The 20,246-nt window shown below is 50.5% G+C and overlaps 4 protein-coding genes across 4 annotated transcripts; 3 read left to right on the forward strand and 1 right to left on the reverse strand.

Annotated features, from left to right (window-relative positions):
- Positions 1-1,226: 1,226 nt before the first annotated feature.
- PMZ80_007563 (uncharacterized protein) lies at positions 1,227-3,014 on the forward strand (the record flags this gene model as incomplete). The annotated part of the gene is made up of 1 exon (XM_064875970.1): positions 1,227-3,014. The coding sequence occupies one exon, from the start codon at positions 1,227-1,229 to the stop codon at positions 3,012-3,014; it is 1,788 nt and encodes a 595-aa protein (XP_064728234.1).
- Positions 3,015-4,099: 1,085 nt separating this feature from the next.
- PMZ80_007564 (uncharacterized protein) lies at positions 4,100-5,817 on the forward strand (the record flags this gene model as incomplete). Its single annotated transcript, XM_064875971.1, has 6 exons — positions 4,100-4,229; positions 4,280-4,491; positions 4,539-4,656; positions 4,708-5,003; positions 5,060-5,238; positions 5,286-5,817. 6 exons carry the CDS (start codon positions 4,100-4,102, stop codon positions 5,815-5,817), a joined length of 1,467 nt encoding a protein of 488 aa, XP_064728235.1.
- A 3,179-nt stretch (positions 5,818-8,996) lies between these two features.
- On the forward strand, positions 8,997-13,858 carry SNQ2_2 (ATP-binding cassette transporter snq2; the record flags this gene model as incomplete). Its single annotated transcript, XM_064875972.1, has 3 exons — positions 8,997-9,045; positions 9,094-12,057; positions 12,108-13,858. The coding sequence occupies 3 exons, from the start codon at positions 8,997-8,999 to the stop codon at positions 13,856-13,858; spliced, it is 4,764 nt and encodes a 1,587-aa protein (XP_064728236.1).
- A 1,026-nt stretch (positions 13,859-14,884) lies between these two features.
- On the reverse strand, positions 14,885-18,478 carry PMC1_2 (plasma membrane calcium; the record flags this gene model as incomplete). The annotated part of the gene is made up of 1 exon (XM_064875973.1): positions 14,885-18,478. The coding sequence occupies one exon, from the start codon at positions 18,476-18,478 to the stop codon at positions 14,885-14,887; it is 3,594 nt and encodes a 1,197-aa protein (XP_064728237.1).
- Between the last annotated feature and the right edge of the window lie 1,768 nt (positions 18,479-20,246).

Consider the following 20,246-nt stretch of genomic DNA (forward strand, 5'->3'; position numbering starts at 1 on the left):
CGGTAGTGGGAATGGTTTCCGCAGTACTTCGATGCACATGCAGCTAAGAGCATGAGATCGCATTCGCGCCCGTTCAACCTGCGTGTGAGTTCTGCATGCTGAATATTCTAGCCAGGATGACTATTCCAGGCCGCCATGACCATGCATTGTCGTGCGCGGCCCAGGTTCTTGGCACACCTTGAATGTTTACTTGTACCTAACTCACCTAGGTAGGTATCCAACACCCACATCTTCGTACCCTTTCTTAGCCGGATGTCTACAATGCTGCTTGTACTCCAAACCGCCACCATTACTTGAGAGCTAGAAGTAAAATGTTCTACCAAGTAGAGTACTCGAATACAACGGCTCAACAGCCGAAACCGAGCCCAAGAACATTCGGCACTAGTAGCTGAGCGATGTGGGATCAGTAAAAACGGCAGATCGACAAACAGCGGGGGCCACGGCTTATCGACCCTGACGATCGTTTCTCGGTCTTGAGACCTGAAAATACTGAATCCCTAGTCCTTTCATCTATCCCCGAGTCTTTGCCTATTGATGCGAGACTCTGTTGGTCGGAGCAAGAGTGTTTGTCTGGAAATACGGACGCACTTGTTGCGGTTCAGGTTGTGGCGAATTTAGACAGTATTCTGAGGCTTAACTTTGTAAGCCTCGAGCCGGGCGTATCTAGCTCTTCTGCAAGTCATTAGAGCGAAGTTTGTACCGTCGCAAAGGAGTCCCGTTGGGCAGTAGCCAACCCTAGAACGCGCTGTTTGTAAGGAGTCAGGCCACAATGCTTATGCACTTGTCCGGAACAAGGATGGGACATTTGCTTGGATGCGCTGCTGGGATAAGAATATCCGCATGCCGAGGGTCTAGACCATCGTATTCCTCTGCTGCCTTTCCGTGTGGCTTAGTTTGACTTGATTTTGCTGCAACACGATGCTGAGGTTGCAGGAGCGTCCGATTATTCCTAGCGGCCACAAGCTTTGTAGAGCCTAGCGAATTTATCGATTGCCAGATCACGAACCCTGAAAGCTCTCTCTTCGTGCCGACTCTCAAATAGAGTGTTTGTTTTTCAACTTCACCACTACCAGCGAGGGCAATCGACAGTCACTATCTCAGGTCTGGGCTATAGACTGTTCGCTCCGACGCGGTAACTCGCGCTCAGCATAAACAGTCGGCTTGGTTGTGATCTGTGTGGTTTGGTGGACCATGGTGGCAATAGAAACGTTACAGTCTCGACGAATATGAGCCAGCTGCGCACCAAGACAGCTGAGATGTCGCCAAAGCATGGTACTTTTGGACTCAAGTCAGATAACATTGCTGAGCTCGCTCGAACCGACGCATCCGAACATAGTATCTCAGACTCGTCTGCCGTCTTGCAAAGTCCAGCGAAGATGTTGTCTCTACGAAGCTCACCAGAGGTATATCAGATATCGAAAGGCGGCAAACCATTCGAAAGCTTAGACGATAACAACGACGATTTGTCTACGAACCGATTCCTGCCCCGATCACAAACCCTGCCTCACATCTGGGACAAATCGCCCAATATATCGATCAGAAGAGGCTTTGAATTCAACCTGTCTTCGCACATTCAGGAGCTCACGAGATCTACCTCTCATGCAGAACGTGAACCGGCAGGCCCAAATTCCCATGCGCACGTATTGGCGAAAGGAGCAACAAGAAATCAGATTTTCCGATCCAGCTCGCTCGGTCCCTTGACACCACCCCACGAAGTCGAATCGCTATCTTGGCTGCCATCCACCCCTGGGGGCACGAGTCAGCACAGCGTTGAGAGAACAACAGATGGATCCACACCGGCAACCACGAACATGTCGCTTAGTGGTGCAAGTCATGTTACGCAAGCAGAAGGAGGAATTATGTCTGCTGTTAATTCGTCTGCTTCGCAAAATGCCTCGGGAGCACAGTGGTTGCTTCGTGCATTTCGAGTTGCGAGTAAGCCAGTTCTCAGTCCTTTTGTCATCCACCTACTGACGGCATTGACAGCTCAAGCATTCGAATCACATATGCCATTGGCATCTACCAAGGTTATTTCACAAGTTCTGCCCGCAAAGGCCGCGGATCAGAGAGCGATCAAAACCTACGAAGTCGTTTGTGAGCACTTACAGCAGATCCTGCCGGAGCCTGGTTACGTTAGCATAACGCATGCACTAGGAGTATCGCCCGATCAAGGCGTTGAAGGCCTGCCAAAGAGCCCACCAGCAACCCCTGGCTTTAATGGAGCAGATGGTTATTTTGGTGACCAGACAGTCTTCACACATGTTGCCGAGGTCGCTATTCATCATGAATTCCGAGATAGCAACGCTAGCCTTCCCCTCCCACCACAAAGACACATCATGAGCGCAGAGGCAAATATGATAATTTTGGAGCGATATATCCCACCGGCGACGACCGACGAGATGTCCGATTTCTTCTCTGCTAACTCATGCCGGTCTTATCTGGCGGATCGACTGCCGGAATTGGCGGTGGAATATGGCTCTCTTCTGCTCGTGTACCCTACACGTACAGGTGGTCAGACGTTCGCACGCAGATATGTTGCGCCTGTGCTTGATCCTTTACTGAGAGAAATGACGATACTCAGGAATCTCAACACGAATGCTGCGGAGAGACTTGGGAGGATGAGAGCTATTGACTCGATGCTCGATACCAATGACATGCGAAGCCGCCTCGAAACTTTCTGCACTGCTATGAATGCTAGAGGCAGTATCAAGAAGTCCAGAAGTGCCTTTGTTTTGGCGCACAGCGAGACTGCACATGTTACGCTGAATCGAGACACCTGGATGACGTGGTTTGTCGAGCAAGAGCAACCTCGAATGAAGCAGGACTTGGTGGAATATCACAAAGCTGGTGGTAGACTCCCTGAAGGCAAGGGCGGCAAGACCGACATTACTACAGGGATGTTGACTAGAGAAATCGTGGAGGGACTTCAAAAGAGCACTGCTGCTGCTGGCAACAGCAATATTGAGGTTGGTATCTTTGTCATTCGGAGAGTCAGGAGACCAGCTACTGGCTAGACTGGTCTCACTCGATTACTGTACAGACTTGATGATCGTGTTATTTAGCGTGGAGTTGGTGGGCAATAGTGTTGTGACCGAAGATAGTTCGTAATAATGAGAAGGAACTGGAAGCACATCATAAAAGGACTTCGTGTAACATCGACGCTCTGTCTTGTGTGTTAGACGCGTACGCCGATCTGCACTTTCATATGTCCGTAGTCTACAATGTTATCCAGGTCCTTTTGAAGTACATCTGTCGGCAAGCATATGAAGCTTTCGAGAGCTCACACTGGCCACGATAAGGATGCGTCGGCGTCGGGCTAGCCTAATGCTTGGTTGTGCCGAAGTCCAACCCTGCCTTGTTTCTATGGTAAACTAGTGAGGGCTAACCCTATATCGGTCAAGTTTTGTTGAGACCGACCATGCTTTCCTGCTTTCCTTCCACACCTTTTGTTACCTGTACGGAGGTAGCCTCCTTCACTTCTTATCCCTCAGCTACCAATTGAATGTCCACGCTCTTCTAAGAAATGCTTTTCGAAATGTCCATACTTACGCTAGATTAGACATGCAGCATCCCGCCCGCTAGGCTTGAAGCCGATGCCGTTTAGTAGACGGGAGCATGTCGCTGTCCCGATGAGAACAACAACGTGATATTATTGATTCTGTCGACGACCTTCTGGAGTCTGATCTCTACAAGGACACACATCTTCTCCCAATATTTTGCGACTGTTTGTTTCATCTTGCTTGTCGCTAGCGAAATCTGCGCCTGGCTGCGTTGCTGATTTCACTCCTGTCACTGCCATTAATGTAACTCACAGAAAGCCGTGACTTCCTCCACACTATCGAAAGGCCTGTCACAGGCAGGAACGAGCTCACTGCTCATAGTTCGCAAGGCAACGGCTCACGTGGAGGTTCCTTCCTTGGGAAACCGACAGCAGTTCTTGCCATTTCATCACAAATTTTACGCATCAGTGCTTGACCCCCTAAACTGCGTCAGTACCTCTTCGTGATCTTCATTCACCTATCAAAAGTTCAAGCTTCGTGCCGTTGAAACCATAGACGACACTGTACTGCTTCCGATAAGGATCGCCTTGGACAAAACAATGGCCAGCTTCAATCTCATTGCCATTCTGCTTGCGGCGGTATTGGCGATAACAGTCCAATCAATACCAACAATCAGTGTCACTGGCTCGAAGTTCTTCACGAGCGAAGGCAAGCAGTTTTACATCAAAGGTATGTGCACGGCCTGTACCAGAATCTATCAATTGCTCACTGGAGTTCAGGTGTTGCTTATCAACTAGTCGAGAATGACCCACTCGTCGACACGGCTCAATGTCAGCGGGATGCCACTCTTATGCAACAGCTCGGTGCCAACTCCATCCGTGTGTACCATGTTGATCCTGCCGCTGATCACAATGGCTGCATGAACGCCTTTGCTCAAGCTGGTATCTACATCTGGGTTGACCTGGACTCTTTCAAGACGTACATCAGACTGGTAAGCAATAGACAAGAAATATCAGAACTTCAAGCTCACATGCATAGGGCGATGGACCTTCCTGGACGCAGAATAAGTCGGATAGTTTCCGAGCTATTATGGACAACTTCCAGCAGTACGACAACACAGCAGGTTTCTTTGTGGGCAACGAGGTTTTGAACGATAGTGAGCAGCATTCGTTGCAATTCTGACGATTATTACTGACAGTATTCGCAGTCACCGACTCTTCCTCAGCGCCCTACCTGCTCTCCGCAACTGTTGACCTGCGAGCCTACGGTAAATCCAAAGGATATCGACCGATCCCCATCGGATACTCAGCCACAGACACCGGGGCCTTACCCATGCTTGCAGATTATCTTGTCTGCCGAGAGAACCCAGAAGAACGTTTGGACTTCTATGCCCTCAACTCGTACAGATGGTGTGGCCAAAGTACCTTCGAGACTTCTGGTTACAACATTATCCTGAACTCGACTGAGAACTATCCAGTGCCTATTTTCTTCTCAGAAGTCGGAGTAAGATTGTGTTCTGCGTTGGCATAACATGAACAGGTGGCTGACAAGCACTGCAGTGCAACACCGTCGCACCACGAGATTTTGGGGACCAAGCTGCCGTGTTTGGACCGATGGCTGACCAATGGTCTGGTTCTATCATATATGAGTGGATCCAAGAGATGAACCAATATGGGCTCGTCAGCTACGGACCTCAACAAGATGCCAGCGTCAATGAGGGCAGCTCGATTGTCCAAGGGTTTGCAAATGCCGTTGCGTGCCAGACTAAGGCTAATTCGTGTTTAGGTTCACACGACAAGGCACTCCGACACCCATTGCTCCCGACTTTGACAACCTAAAGAACCAATGGGCTACCCTTAGTCCCACCGGTATCGACTCTGCAGCTTATGCTGCAACTGTTCAGACCACAGCTCCAGCTTGTCCCGCTTCCACTGCTGGCACAAGTGCTTGGACAATTGATCCTCGTGCGGCGCTACCTACTATGGATGCCGCGGCCATTTCAGGTATGACATCTGGGTCGTCATTTTCTGTTCCGAGTGGCGGTATCACTGTTCCGAATAGCAGTGGTCCGAGTACAACGAATGCTCCTGGCGGCTCCCAAACTCTCTCTGGTGAACCATCAAACTTACCTTCTTCAGGTGGAAATTCTGCAACCCCAGCTTCAGGTTCGGGTTCAGCTTCTGGATCCGCATCTGCTACATCGCAGGCTGCTGGCTCGAGAACTGTGCCTATGCCAGTCGAGGTCAACGAGGCTCTAATCATTCGAACTTTCCTGGCGATAGCTGGAGTCTCACTGGGTGCAATGGTGCTCTTGTGATCGGAGAGCATGTAAAGAGTTGATGGTCAGCAAACAGTTTTACGAAAGACCGAAGAGAGCCCAAGGTTGAAACATTGTGCGATATTTACCTAAAAGCACCTTGACGATTATTACTAGACAATATTCTGCGGATGACACGATGTACAGCATGTCTGAAGGTTGTATGGAGCATGAAGAGGTATAGACAAAATGTGAATACAATTTGAACTTGTACTACGTCTTTAAGAGCGCTTCATTGAGCAAAGAGATCTTCGAACACCTTGCTGGGTGCTTCACTCCTCTCGTACGTCGCGAGATGACTCGATTCCGGATGCCCAACCGTTAGCTGCTTCTTGACATCGTTCATGGCCAAATTCGCCCAAGTCGATATGCGCAGGTGGAAGTGCTATCGAGTCGTTGACCCAAACGACCAACAAGATTCTGTTATCCGGCCGTCAAGTCTCCCTGTCATTCCGCTCAGCCCTCTCATCTCCAACATCCAGGTTCTGGTTGTGGCCGACCTACCACGTTGATGTGCAGCCAAAGCTCCTTACATACCCACTTGGATTAAGTGTTTGCTTAGTCTTGGAGGTGGATCAAGGCCGGTAGAGATGCGTCTGTGTCAGTTCAGACCTCATCGGGCTATTGCCATTGAGGTGGACCTTTAACCCGCCGGTGTGGAAGGAGGACTCGCGGCTAGCATACTGAAGTGTAGAGCGGGAATTTGAGGTGGGACATGGATGGAGGAAGGATGGATCGTCGCATTGGGTTTGAGAGTGAGAGTGAGATGGGAATCGGATGTGTGGCTAGCTATTGAGGCTAGAGCGTTGCTAGGGAGGAATGCATGGATTTCGTGGTGAGATATTGGAGGTGGATGGTTTGGGCGAAAGTCGTGGGGTGTGAAGGGAAGTCTTGAGGAGGAGGATTGTGGGTGTCAGTAGCTAGGTGGGCGAGGACGATGGTGAGGTATAGGCGGGTAGGGGAGGGTGGGACGTGGACTAAAGGTAGATTGTTCCACGGGACGTGGTCAAGGTTGAGGTTGAGTTGTTCGGAGGTAGGATTGTCACTTTGGACGACTTGATTTTTGATCGGTATTTCTGGTGGTTATGTAGCACTCACAAGACTGGTTAATCAGCATCAGTGTTGGGACTTCGAGCACTTGAGACGAGTGGGCAGGGCGTTGATAAGGAGCTGCCTTTGGGCATATTGCTGTTCTGGAAACATTAGTTCGAGAAGTCTGCGAAAGCTATCTAGGTCGTCTTAGCGGCGGTCCTCTTGTCTTGATAGTTTCGTGTGTCTTGTGCTTGTGTTGGTATCGGAGTACTGACTCACGTAAACGTAATGCTTTCTTCTATAGCAGTCGATCGCCAGCAAGTTGATGAACACTGTTCCTCATGGTCCACGAGGATGGGGAGATGAGTGCACGAGGTATCCCTTCCGCTGGCCTTGTAGATCGGCTCTTACTGCTACCGCCTTTGTTCGTTCTGGGGCGGTATTGCAATGCCAGAGTAACAAGAAACATAGCTGTCTCTTGGCGAAGCCGTCCTGCCGTCGCATCTAAACGATTAGTAGCACTATCAAGGGCGTGCCGAACCGGGTCGCTGTGAACGCACAGATAGCTGTATTTAACCTAACGAAGCAGAAACCCTCCTGGCCAACTGGCGCGCTCCGTGTGTCTAACTTTGCATTGTTGTGAGGAGAGGGTTGTCGCAACTTTGTATGGCCTTGTCGCCGGGACACGGCCCGGCCTTTTCGACTCAAGCTTCAGATTCATCCTGGTGTCTTCGAGGGCAGCTGTGGGGGTGTCAATTACTAGCCGGCCTTGACCTTATACTTCCTACACGCGAACATCAACTCATACCCGATCTTGTCCGCATCAAATACGACCACAGCGCGTAGATCACGTCTGTTTGGGCACATGCTTGATCGGAAACCTTGGCTCAAATATACCGACAGGCGCACAATACTGAAGACTTCCTGGTGGGGAAGATAACCAATTCACGGAGACATCCTCGATCTCGAAAGAGAATAGAGACCTGTCAATGTTAACAACGTCTACAGCACGCTCAAATCATAGAACCTGGACGGGACGATCGGCCTGCCGCATCCAGTCATGGCAAAAACTCGACCATCATGTTCTTGCCCAGTGAAGAATGTTACCGGACGGGCATCGATGAATATTATTCATGTTGGGCTTGCCCTAATCACGTGCCCGCCTGAGTTCGTCGGACATCATCACGAGTTGAGCTATCGGCGAGACATGCTGAGTAAAGATCTCGGGGTTCCGCAGCGAGAACGCGAGTCAAGATGCATAATGCAGCTCCTTCCAATATGCATTGATCCCCCGAATGCATGGCTGCCATGCCGTTTGTACGAGTAGATTCGGACTATACAGCTTAACGGCCTCAAATTGCGATCGGCGACCTCAGCAGAAAAGCTGGTGTTTGCTTCAAGGGCTCAGCGTTGTACTTCTTAAGCCCGGGAATCCGAGATCGACCACGTCTCAAGCCAGCTGCCAAGACGGAACTAAGCTCACTCGAATTTGACGAATGAGACCAGATTCCTGCTTCCGCCCTGAATCGTTCGAGAGCTGCGATTTGCCTTCAGATCCGGCGGTGACGCACGTTTGTGTGCATCGGGCTCCAGGAGATCCCAACATCATTGTTTTGTTCAGATGGAGCTTTTGTAAACTTTGCTATCACAGTTTTTATGCTATCTTTTGTTGATTAGAAATCCGTCATCAGTGCATGACTCGCAATCACATTTCGACGCGTTACTGCGGCTCACCCACCGCTTCCACTGCTGAAAGGTTCTTTTCTCCGTTGCTCATCCGTGTCGCTGCTCTCACTTCAGGATGCTCTCTTGGGATCAGCTGTGGATCTTGAAGAAACGTTCGAAAAGCATTTTTAGTTAGGTTTCACCTAAAATATAATGCAAAAGCCAGTCAACATAATTCCGTCATATCTTCACCTTTTAATAAGACGTGCTTACCGCCAACGCTGCCAGTCTTTTGGTCGCAAGGTCTTTTGCTAACCGTGCCTTGCTCTGTCCGTTCTTTCACCACTACAACAGTCGCTACACTTCCACGATCGAGACAATTCGTGGAGGGCGCCCGCAACAGACCTCAAGTCTGGCGCCCACGAACTTGTACTTGCCCAGCGGACAGAAGTGAGAAAGAAAGTCGCTGAGGCTCAGCAAACATGTGGGGACAAACACCTGGTGGTATATACCGCCAGCCTACCAGAGATGGTGAGTTTGCCAGAGGGGTGCTGGCTGAGCAGAATCTAACCATGCTAGGTCCAACGCATGACATACACAATGTCGCGGCTTCAACCCAGTTCTACCAAGATGCAACCGCGATGCCCCCAGCACACATCCCCGAAGACGAGTCAGAGGAGTCGTCAGAAACCTCGCCGGACCGTGGAGGCACATGGGGTGAGAGGGACGTTGGAGGGCCGGTGAGCCTGCAGGAAGCCCGAGCTGACTACGAGGAAATGAGAAGAGAACTTACACAACTGAGCTTGCAGCGTACCAAAAGCAGGAAATCATCCCACGCTGAGGAGCGGCCCGGGTTATGGAAGACTGTCACTGGCGCAAGCGCAAGAAGACCTACTACGAGAGGAACCGGCAGAAGACAAAGTGACGCCACGGTTGGGACCGTCGATGAAGAGAAAGACCTAGAAGCTCAAGATGGGCAGGGTGACGATGAGGCCCCAGACTTCGATTTGGGCGGATTCCTCAAAGATGGCCATTTCGAGAAGCGGACTGATGAAGGAAAATCTGCGAAGAAAGTGGGCGTCGTCTACCGAAATCTAACCGTGAAAGGCGTTGGTGCCTCGATGATGTTCGCAAAGACTTTGCCTGAAGCCATAATAGGCACCTTCGGCCCCGACCTCTACCGTCTTGTATGCCGCTTTGTCCCTGCTCTTCACTTTGGCAAGCCCCCGCCAGTTAAGACTATTTTGAATGATTTCACCGGCTCTCTACGGGACGGAGAGATGATGTTGGTGCTTGGAAGACCTGGTTCTGGCTGCTCTACTTTTCTAAAGGTCATCTCTAACCAGAGAGATGCCTATGCTTCAGTCGAGGGCGAGGTTTCATATGGCGGCATCTCCGCTGAAGACCAGAAAAAGTCGTTCAAGGGAGAAGTCAATTACAATCCCGAAGACGATCAGCACATGCCCAACCTCACTGTTTGGCAGACACTCAGGTTCGCATTGATGAACAAGACTCGAAAGCATGAAGCAGGCAGTATTCCGATCATTATCGAGTCATTGCTGAAAATGTTCGGCATCTCGCATACAGCTGGAACCCAAGTTGGTAACGAATATGTACGAGGCGTTTCCGGCGGTGAACGAAAGCGGGTGTCTATAGCAGAGACGCTCGCTACGAAGAGTACCGTGGTCGCCTGGGACAACTCGAGTCGTGGTTTGGACGCGTCCACAGCACTTGACTACGCCAAATCCTTACGAATCATGACCGACATCTCGAACAGAACTACATTCGTCAGTCTGTACCAAGCTGGACAGGGGATTTACGACCTCATGGACAAAGTGCTCGTCATCGAGGGAGGAAGGATGATCTACCAAGGACCAGCCAAGGATGCAAAGCAGTACTTTCAGAGCCTCGGATTCCTTTGCCCAGAACGACAGACAACCAGTGACTTTGTAACTTCGATAGGTGACCCGAACGAGCGTCAGTTCCAGCCTGGCAAGGAGGCTTCCACCCCAAAAACTGCAGAGGAACTTGAAGCGGCGTTTCGCAGATCAGATATATACAAGAAGACGATCTCCGATGTCGAAGGCTACGAGCAGAAGCTACATGATACGAATCGAGAAAGCACAAGACAGTTTGTCGATACTGTCCAGGAGCAAAAGTCCAACAGCAAAATGGTTAGCAAGCGTTCCAGCTACACTGTCTCTTTTCCTCGACAAATTTGGGCATGCACCAAACGCGAGTTCTGGCTGTTGTGGGGCGACAAGTCATCGCTCTACACCAAGGTGTTCATCATTATCTCGAACGGTCTCATCGTCGGCTCCCTCTTCTACGGCGAAAGTCCCAATTCGTCTGGTGCTTTCAGCCGAGGAGGTGCGCTCTTCTTCTCGATTCTCTTCCTAGGCTGGCTGCAGCTGAGTGAGTTAATGAAGGCGGTTTCTGGCCGTGTTGTCATTCAACGACACAAGGAGTACGCTTTCTACAGACCATCTGCAGTGGTGATCGCCCGATGTGTGCTGGATGTGCCGGTTCTGGCGATCCAAGCAGTGCTCTTCACCGTAATACTCTACTGGATGTCGAATCTCACGGCTGATGCTGGCAAGTTCTTCATAAACCTGCTATTTGTCTACACCAGCACGTTTTGCATCACGGCACTGTACAGGATGTTTGCAGCGCTTTCGCCAAGTATCGACGACGCTGTCAGGTTCTCTGGTATCGCACTCAATCTCCTGATCATCTATGTTGGCTATGTGATACCGAAACAGACACTGCTCAATGCTGTCATCTGGTTCGGCTGGATCTTCTGGATCAATCCAGTGTCATACGCATACGAAGCCGTCTTGACCAACGAGTTCTACGGCCGAACCATGCAATGTGACCCCAGCCAACTTGTGCCTGCCGGGCCAGGTCTCAATCCACAATACCAGACTTGCGCACTTACCGGATCGCAGCCTGGTAGCACAACTGTTACTGGCGAGGAATACTTCAGTGCTTCGTTCACCTACTCGAGGTCTAACCTGTGGCGCGATTTTGGTGTGGTCGTCGCTTTCACTGTTCTTTACATCCTGGTCACAGCCATCGCCTCGGAGCTCTTCTCTTTCACGATGGAAGGTGGCGGTGCTCTCATCTTCAAGAAGACCAAGAAGGCTAAGAAGCAAGTTCAAGAAGAATCAAAGAACATGAATGCCGACGAGGAGAAAGGTGCTAGTGGAGAGCCAGCATCAAGCCGTTCGTCAGATACTATTCAAGCTAACGAGTCGGGCGAGGATAAGGACGCCATCGCGAACGATATTGCCCAAAGTAAGAGCGTGTTCACGTGGGAGAACGTTGAATACGAGGTGCCCTATCAAGGTGGCACTCGAAAGCTTCTCAATAAGGTCAACGGCTACGTAAAGCCAGGTCAGCTAATCGCACTTGTTGGTGCTTCAGGTGCTGGCAAAACGACACTGTTGAACACCCTTTCTCAGCGACAGACGATGGGCACAGTATCCGGAGATATGCTTGTTGATGGTAAAGCCCTAGGAATCGAGTTTCAGCGTGGCACAGGTATGTTCCATTCACACACTGCGGCGGATTGGTTGCTAACTCATTCTTAGGTTTCTGTGAGCAGATGGATCTTCACGAGATGACAGCCACCATTCGTGAAGCACTAGAATTTTCTGCGCTACTCCGACAAGACCACAGCGTGCCTCGTGCAGAAAAGATTGCGTATGTCGACAAGATCATCGAACTACTTGAGTTGCACGACATCGAAGACGCTCTGATCATGTCGCTTGGTGTTGAACAGAGAAAACGTCTCACGATTGGTGTCGAGCTCGCGGCCAAGCCTGAATTGCTGCTTTTCCTGGATGAGCCTACTTCAGGTCTTGACTCGCAGTCGGCGTTCAACATCGTTCGATTCTTGAAGAAATTGGCGCACGCTGGGCAAGCCATTATCTGCACCATCCATCAACCTTCCTCGATGCTCATTCAACAGTTCGACACAGTACTAGCTCTGAACCCCGGTGGTAACCCGTTCTACTTTGGTCCTATTGGTGACAACGGCAAAGACGTGGTCCAGTACTTCGACAAACGAGGCGTACAATGTCCTTCCGGTAAGAACGTCGCAGAATTCATCCTCGAAACCGCCGCCAAGAGCAAGAAGAACCCCAAAACCGGCAAACGCATCGACTGGAATCAAGAATGGAAAGATTCGGAGATGAACAAGGAGATGCTGGCTGAAATCAGCCGTATCAAGGAACAACGATCGAAAGAAGCCGGCCAGCCGACTGACGAAGAGAAGAAGAACCAACGCGCTTTCGCTGCACCGGTTTGGACACAGACTTACCTTCTTACCAAGCGAACCTTCACTGCGTATTGGCGAGACCCAAGTTATTTGTACGGAAAAATTTTCGTCAGCGTTATTATCGGCATCTTCAACGGCTTCACTTTCTACATGCTTAGCAACGACATCGCATCCCTGCAATCACGAATGTTCTCGTCTTTCCTGATTCTGCTCATCCCACCCACCATCGTCAACGGTGTAGTACCGAAGTTCTACATGAACAGATCACTCTGGGAAGCACGAGAACACCCATCCCGAATCTACAACTGGTTTGCCTTCTGCACGGCCCAGATCGTCCCCGAGATACCATGGGCGATCGTCTCCTCGGTGATCTACTTCTGCCTATGGTACTATCCCGCCGGTCTCCCCTCCGACAGCAGCACAGCCGGCTACGTTTTCCTCATGACGATGCTCTGGTTCTTCTTCCAGGCAAGCTGGGGTCAATGGATCTGCGCATTCGCGCCATCATTCACCGTAATCAGCAATGTGCTACCCTTCTTCTTTGTAATGGTGTCCCTCTTCAACGGCATCGTCCGACCATACAACCAGATCCCCGTCTTCTGGCGATACTGGATGTACTACGTCAACCCCTCAACATGGTGGATCGGCGGTGTCCTCGCCGCCGTCCTCGGCAACTTCCCACTGCAGTGCGCAGAAGGTGAAGCGACGATCTTCAATCCACCGCCTAACGAGACCTGCGGCAGCTACGCCAATCCGCTGGTTGCACAGATGGGGAGTGGGTATATCACGAACCCTGACGCCACAGCCAACTGCGGGTATTGCCAGTACGGGAATGGAAATGAGTATCTCACTACACTCAACATTTCGCCGAGCGATAAGTGGAGGGACTTTGGGATCTTCTTGGCGTTTGTGATAAGTAATTGGGCGCTTGTGTATTTCTTTATTTATACTGTGAGAGTTAAGGGGTTTACGTTTGGGATGGGGCCGTTGTTTGGTCTCGGAGGGAAGGCGATCGGGGCTGTGAAGGGGATGTTTAAGAAGAAGGAGAAAAAGGAGGAATAGACATGCATGAATAGTGGTGTCACCACGACAACATAGATGGAAATAAGTAGACTTCATATGTGAAGATCAATGGTTGATCTCGTCGATCGAGCTATGTACGAACTACGTGTGACCTCTGTCTGGTGTGTTTCGGCGTGCTCTACAGTATGTTGTCAACGGCCTCGATCTCAGCAGCCACTAAACAGAACGCGCGGTCAGCCATCTCGTGGGGCTGGAATAAAAATCCCCTACCACATATCTAAACAACAGTCAAAACAACACTACATTCGCTTTCAACCAGCTACACAGTCCCGTAAACTTCTTGGTCGTCTTATGCAGGTACACAACATCTAGTACAGCACTCCGGGTCGATGGCCTTATTTAAAGAGAGGGCATTCAGAACCCAATACGAAATACCACGACGGTTGTTGGAGTTGTCCGGGCGTAGAAGGCCGACAAGCTTCATAGCGCTATCGCCTGTAGAAGCGGACGAGCGGCGATGTCCGGGTGCTGCACTACAAATACGATCGCGCCTAATTGGTGTATAAAATAGCCGATAGAGCATGCTCCGAGCCGCAAGTCAGAGCAAGGAAAGCACGACGCGAGTGAAGGTGATGAGAAGTTGCAATGAACATATAAGAGAAGCACGACCAAGCTGTACGGAAGGTTCGACTGAACACAGGTGGGGCTGAGGGAATTGCGATTGTCGATACGGTGCACAGGTTGGCATGACCAATCCTGTCTTTCTGGCAAACTGGGCAAGTAGCTCGTGAGAAGATGGGGAGTCATTTGTTGCTCAAACAAACAAGTTTTCACAATTTCATGTGTCTTTCTATGTATTCAAACATGTACAAGGAAATATCAAATGTACTTTTCATGGCTGTACATAGCCTTCAAACTCCCTAGGCATCGCTTGTGATGCTGATATTGAAACGCCGCTCTGGACCACCATGGGTCTTTCCTGTACAGAGCAATCAAACTCCAACCGCCTAGTGATGTCTCTATCATCTATTTATGGCCGTGTGTCTCGTAACGATCGTGATGTTCTCAATTTATCTTCACCTCTGGAACTGGTCCAGTCTTGACCGGCTCAGTCGAGAAGACGGTGGGCATAGCCTGGTGACGAACAGCGTCGACACCTGCCTTCTCGGCGTCATCTGCTGCAATCGGCTTCTCCTCCTCTTCTGTTCCCTTCTTCTTGAAGACTCGCTTTGTAACTCGTCCCATGCCCCGGAATAGCTGCGCGACAGGGTGGAAGATGAAGTGCAGTCCCTTCATGACTGGTCTGAGAACGATGGTCAAGAAGTTGACTGTTGCATCGAATGGAATGGCGAAGTACCTGTCTGGTAGGCACCTGATGAGGACAGCCCAGAGTAGACAAGGTGCTGCACAAAGCAAGCAGATAGCCCACTGTGTGCCGTTGATTCTTGTAATTCGGAACGCAGCACCACCAACAAACACGATCATTATTTGACCGCCGACCATGATGCAGTTGATGCCGATGAACCAGAAGTTGCGTTGGATACCCTCGAAGATATTGAACTTGTTGTCTAGACGTCTGTTGTTGAACTCGTTGAATATCTGCATCCACACGAAGGTGTTGAAGACAATAGTGTCGAGCTGTTTGCGCTGCTCAGGGCCTCCGTAGCTGAAGATTTTCATGCCGGCGAAGTATAGGACAAGAGAGACGACAAGTTGGTAGATTGCTTGGCCGACGATCATTTTCCACATGTTGTGAGTGATAAGAGCCTCCGATTTCTTCTGTGGAGGTCGCTCGAGGATCTTGTTGGTCGGAGGATCGGTGGCTAAGGCAAGAGCGGCCAGAGTGTCCATGATCAGGTTGACCCAAAGAAGTTGTACTGCGGTCAGGACTGAGGCGTTCTCGGAGCTAGCGATAGAGGAAATGAATGTAAGGACAACAGCTGTGATGTTGACTGTGATCTGGAACTGAAGGAATTTCTTGACGGCGTCGTTGACCGCCCGTCCCCACATGAGGGCGGTGATCGTGCTGGCGAAGTTGTCGTCGAGCAGGATGATAGAGGAGGCTTCCTTGGCGACTTCGGTGCCGGCAATACCCATGGAGAAACCAACGTCTGCCATCTTCAGGGCTGGGCCATCGTTGGTACCGTCTCCAGTGACTGCAACAGTCTCGCCCATGGCCTTCAGCTTGCCAACTAGAATCCGCTTGTCTTCGGGTGAAGATCGGGCCAACACGCGGAGCCTAGGAATAATCTTGTTCATTTCTTCGTCAGGAAGCTGTCGGAACTTGGGTCCTTCCATGACGACTGTGTCTGGCTCCTCTGGTCGAAGGATACCGCATTCAGTAGCAATAGCCCGAGCAGTGGTAATGTTGTCACCTGTGACCATTCGCACGATGACACCAGATGATCTGCATTGGTTGACGGCTTCGATCACACCAGGTCGGAGAGGATCGTGAATACCGACAAGACCAACCCAGGTCATGTCAGAAAAGAGATCATCGAAGTCAGCCATGTTCTTGTCGTCTTCCATTCGTTTAGCGCCAGCTGGTGGCCATTGTGGGAAGTCCTTAGTGAGCATGCCGATGGTTCGAAGTGAGTGTTGTGCGTATTCGTCAATGGTCCCGGACAGTCGTTCCCTGTCTTCCACAGTCATTGGCTTGGTAATGAAATCCTCAGAGTAGATGTCAGAAATAGTATCGCTTGCTTTGAGAAGCATGATCTCAGCGGCACCCTTGACAAGCAGCCGGTAACCACCCTCGATTTGGTAGACAACACCCATGCACTTTCTTTTCGAATCGAACGGGATGAGCTGAACTGTGTTGGCGTTCGCCCGCTCAGCAGCGAGTCCGTCGAGGCCGAGATGCTCCTTGGCCATGCTAAGCAGAGCGGTCTCAGTCTTAGAACCGATGAATGTCGGAACACCCTTCTCCTCACCCTCAAAAGCAGTGCTGTTGAGTGCAATCGAAGCTCGGACAAGATCCTTGACCTTCTTGGACAGATTGGTGAATATAGCGCTAAAGCTTGCGACTGGCTTCTCGGTGGTATCCTGGGCATTGGAAGCGGCGAAAGATTGCTCAACACCAACTGTGCCCGCAACAACCGTCATCTTGTTCTGAGTCAAAGTACCAGTCTTGTCGGAGCAGATGGTCGTAGCGTTACCCATGGTTTCGCAAGCTCGGAGCACTCGGACAAGATTGTTCTCCTTGTACATCCTGGTTGTTGCGAAGGCGAGCGCGAGGGTGACGGCTAATGGAAGACCTTCGGGAACCGCCACGACGATAACTGTGATTGCCACAATTAGAATGTCGAGGAACTCGGAGGCTTTCTCAGCACCACCTCGGCTATCGCCACTCAGGGCGGCCAAGAATTTGAACAACAGGATGAAGAACAACAAAATTGCTGCACCAGAGCCAAGACCACCGATCCAGTTGGCAAGACCACCGAGCTTGACCTGAAGAGGAGTATCTTCGTTCTCAGTCTGCAGAGACATCATGATTTTGCCGAATGAGCTGTTGACACCGACAGATGTGACGACAAAGGTGCCAACCCCCTCGAGAACTTTGCTGCCGGAGATGATGAACGGGTCGAGTTTCTTCGTCGCTGTGCCGCTCTGAATTTGTTGCCAGACTTCATCGACTGCAGTCTTTTTCATCTGATCGGATTCACCAGTTGCGGACGATTCATCACATTTGATGCCATGGCCTGAAAGGAATATACCGTCAACCGGCACCGCATCACCTGGCTCAAGATGCATAACATCGCCAACAGTAATATCGTAAACCGAGATCTGTATTGTGCGACCAGACCGAATGACCTTGACCTCTCGGTCGTCCTTGCGAGCGTTGAGTTTGGCGAATTGCCGTTCTTTCTGCCAGTCGTTTGCGGCGCCAACTGTTACAACAATGGTGATTGCGACAATGATAGCAACACCTTCGATCCATTCTACACCATGGCCAGCAGAAAAGGTTTCGTAAAGACCGAGTGCCAGAGATATGGCTGCAGCAATAGACAACAGAATGAGAATCTTGTCATTGTAAGCCCGCCATATCAGCTTTAGAATGCCATCTGGTTTGCGTTCAGGTAACCTGTTGTCTTTGAAAACTCGTAATCTGTCTTCAAACTGCCCTTTGACATCATGGGCTGGAAGAACGTCTTCGCTGGACACGGGGGAGTCGGAGTAGGTTGCCTTCTCATTGGTTGTAACCGCCTCATCGTAGGTAACACGTCCATTTAATCTTTGCTCGTCGATTGAAAGACCTGATGTGAAGCTCGTTCTCAAGCCTTTCTCTAAGCCGCGTGGTCCACCAAGGGCTGCGAGCGCCGATAATGACTTTGGGTTGAGTAGTTTGTTGAGCTGCCCAGGCGTGAATGCGAATGGGTTATTGTCTATTTGGAAGTCCTTTTCGTTGCCTGGATCTGGCCTTAGAGCTTCTTCAGGCGGATCCAGTTTTAGATCTGATTGTTGAACGTATGTATTAGTCGAGTCGGATCTCAATCTAGCGGACTCGCTAGATACCATAGACGGCGACCTCGAATGTAGTGTCACACCATCATAGTTTGTGCGTGTGGGTGTTGTCGGTGACAACATATCATTGCCTTGTGCCGTGGATGGTGGAGTAAGCATACTCTGTGACTGTGGTTGTTGTTGATCCGCGACCATCTGTAGATTGTAAGCATGATTATCAAAAAGCCCAGATATCGCGTCCCTTTTGACACGGATGTCTGGGGGCAACGGGAAGGCACATACCGATGTATCGAGGCTTATGGAGGGCATAGGATTCTGCCCTGCCATGGTGTTGGTTGGTAGCACCTAGTGCTCGCAACGAGTACGAGAGGGCCCAAATCCGTTCTGAATTGTCAAGGTGGAGGGACCTTTCGCTAGGACGTTTTGCCTTACGTTTATCTGATGAATTAGAGAATTGGGCTGAAAGTAGCGATTGCCTGTCCAACACAAGGAATATATCTGAATGATAGAAAGCAAGGCATAGCCCAGATGCGAAGTTCGGTTTGCCTTCTGGAGAGCCATAGTCGGAGTGTTGGACAACGATACTAGGAGGCTAGTGCACAGCCTCCTTCGCCCAGAGCTGGGCAAAGATGGAGGTCGCTTGAGTGGAGCAACATGATTCCATGCAGCATTGCCTGCTTGCCCAGGCGCTTATCTGCTCGTTAATGACAGGTTCGCTTCCATTCTGTTTGGTCGTCGTGAATGCATCACGTATCGACTTGCCCGAGTACGGAAACTATGATGTGTGTGGTGATAGAGAGGAAAAGAAATCACGAGGCAGGCAATCACCTTCCTCTGGTTTCAGAAAGGTCGCGAGTTGACCCCGCAGAAGCGCCTTACGTCGATGACAATTGCCTGGTACGCGCTCAAACTCACATATACAAAGAATACGTTTCGTGAGCCATTTCTCACATCAGCTTCTTGTGCTTTGCTGCCCGTTTCCTGTGACCATCACTATGTTCTCTAGCATGTTACCACGATCTTGGTTCCTGCAGGCACTGCAGGCGTCCTTTCCAAGCGTCTAGCTCGATGATGAAATTTCTTGACACTTGGCGACCAAGAAATCGAAAGTCTTGTCTGCAACTTGACTGGATAGCGACAATTTCCGATGCCATACAATCTCTGATCGACGGCGCATCTCCGCATCATTTCGCTCCTCGAGTCAACACCGTTGCGCAACGAATCTTTGATGACAGCGGAGGCTTAGGGAAAGTCTTGGCCGCAATTCTGGTCCTTGTTTCCCTTATCTTGTCCCATTTGACACAGCGCTTCTCGCTACTGCCGAGGCTAGATCGAACGGAAACAAGTTAATCCGTTGCCAAGTTTTACCAGCCACATAGTCCGCCACAGTAACGCCTCACATCTTCATTTCCCTTCCTTGCTTCGAGCTCAGCCCGCCTTGATAACTGCTAACGACATCAAGGTTGTCCGACAAAGCTGTGTACTCGCTCTACAACCCTCTTTCATCTGGCATCAGTCCAAGCTGAGTGTGTCATTCACCGGCTATGCATCGTTCTCGGTCTTCGACTTCTGACAATTATGCTTGACACCTAACTATGGCCCAAATCACCACATGGCACGTGCGGTGAATGCGCCCACGTCCCGGGCAGCCCAAATCTCCATGATCACTGTGACATTCATCGATTCTGCTGCATGGTCGCCTTCCTTTCCACATTATTCCAGAAGATTTCTGTTGAGCATCAGCACTGCCCCGGTACCCCAGAAGCTAGTCCCAAAATGGTCTAGTTGCTCGAGACCTTTCTACCAGAGTGCAACCAAGCACTTCAATATGCACTTCCCTAAGGTACCACATGCCTGAGAAACTTTGGTGCATAGTCTCCTGCATCGGCTACATACCGGTCCTCGCAATCCAGCGCTGACCGGCCATCAAGCAATATCGGCTTTCAAGGTGATTCGCCAACAT

This window comes from Knufia obscura, assembly GCF_036327395.1.
Source record: "Knufia obscura strain CCFEE 5817 isolate CBS 148926 chromosome Unknown scaffold_9, whole genome shotgun sequence".
Classification (NCBI taxonomy): Eukaryota; Fungi; Ascomycota; class Eurotiomycetes; order Chaetothyriales; family Trichomeriaceae; genus Knufia; species Knufia obscura.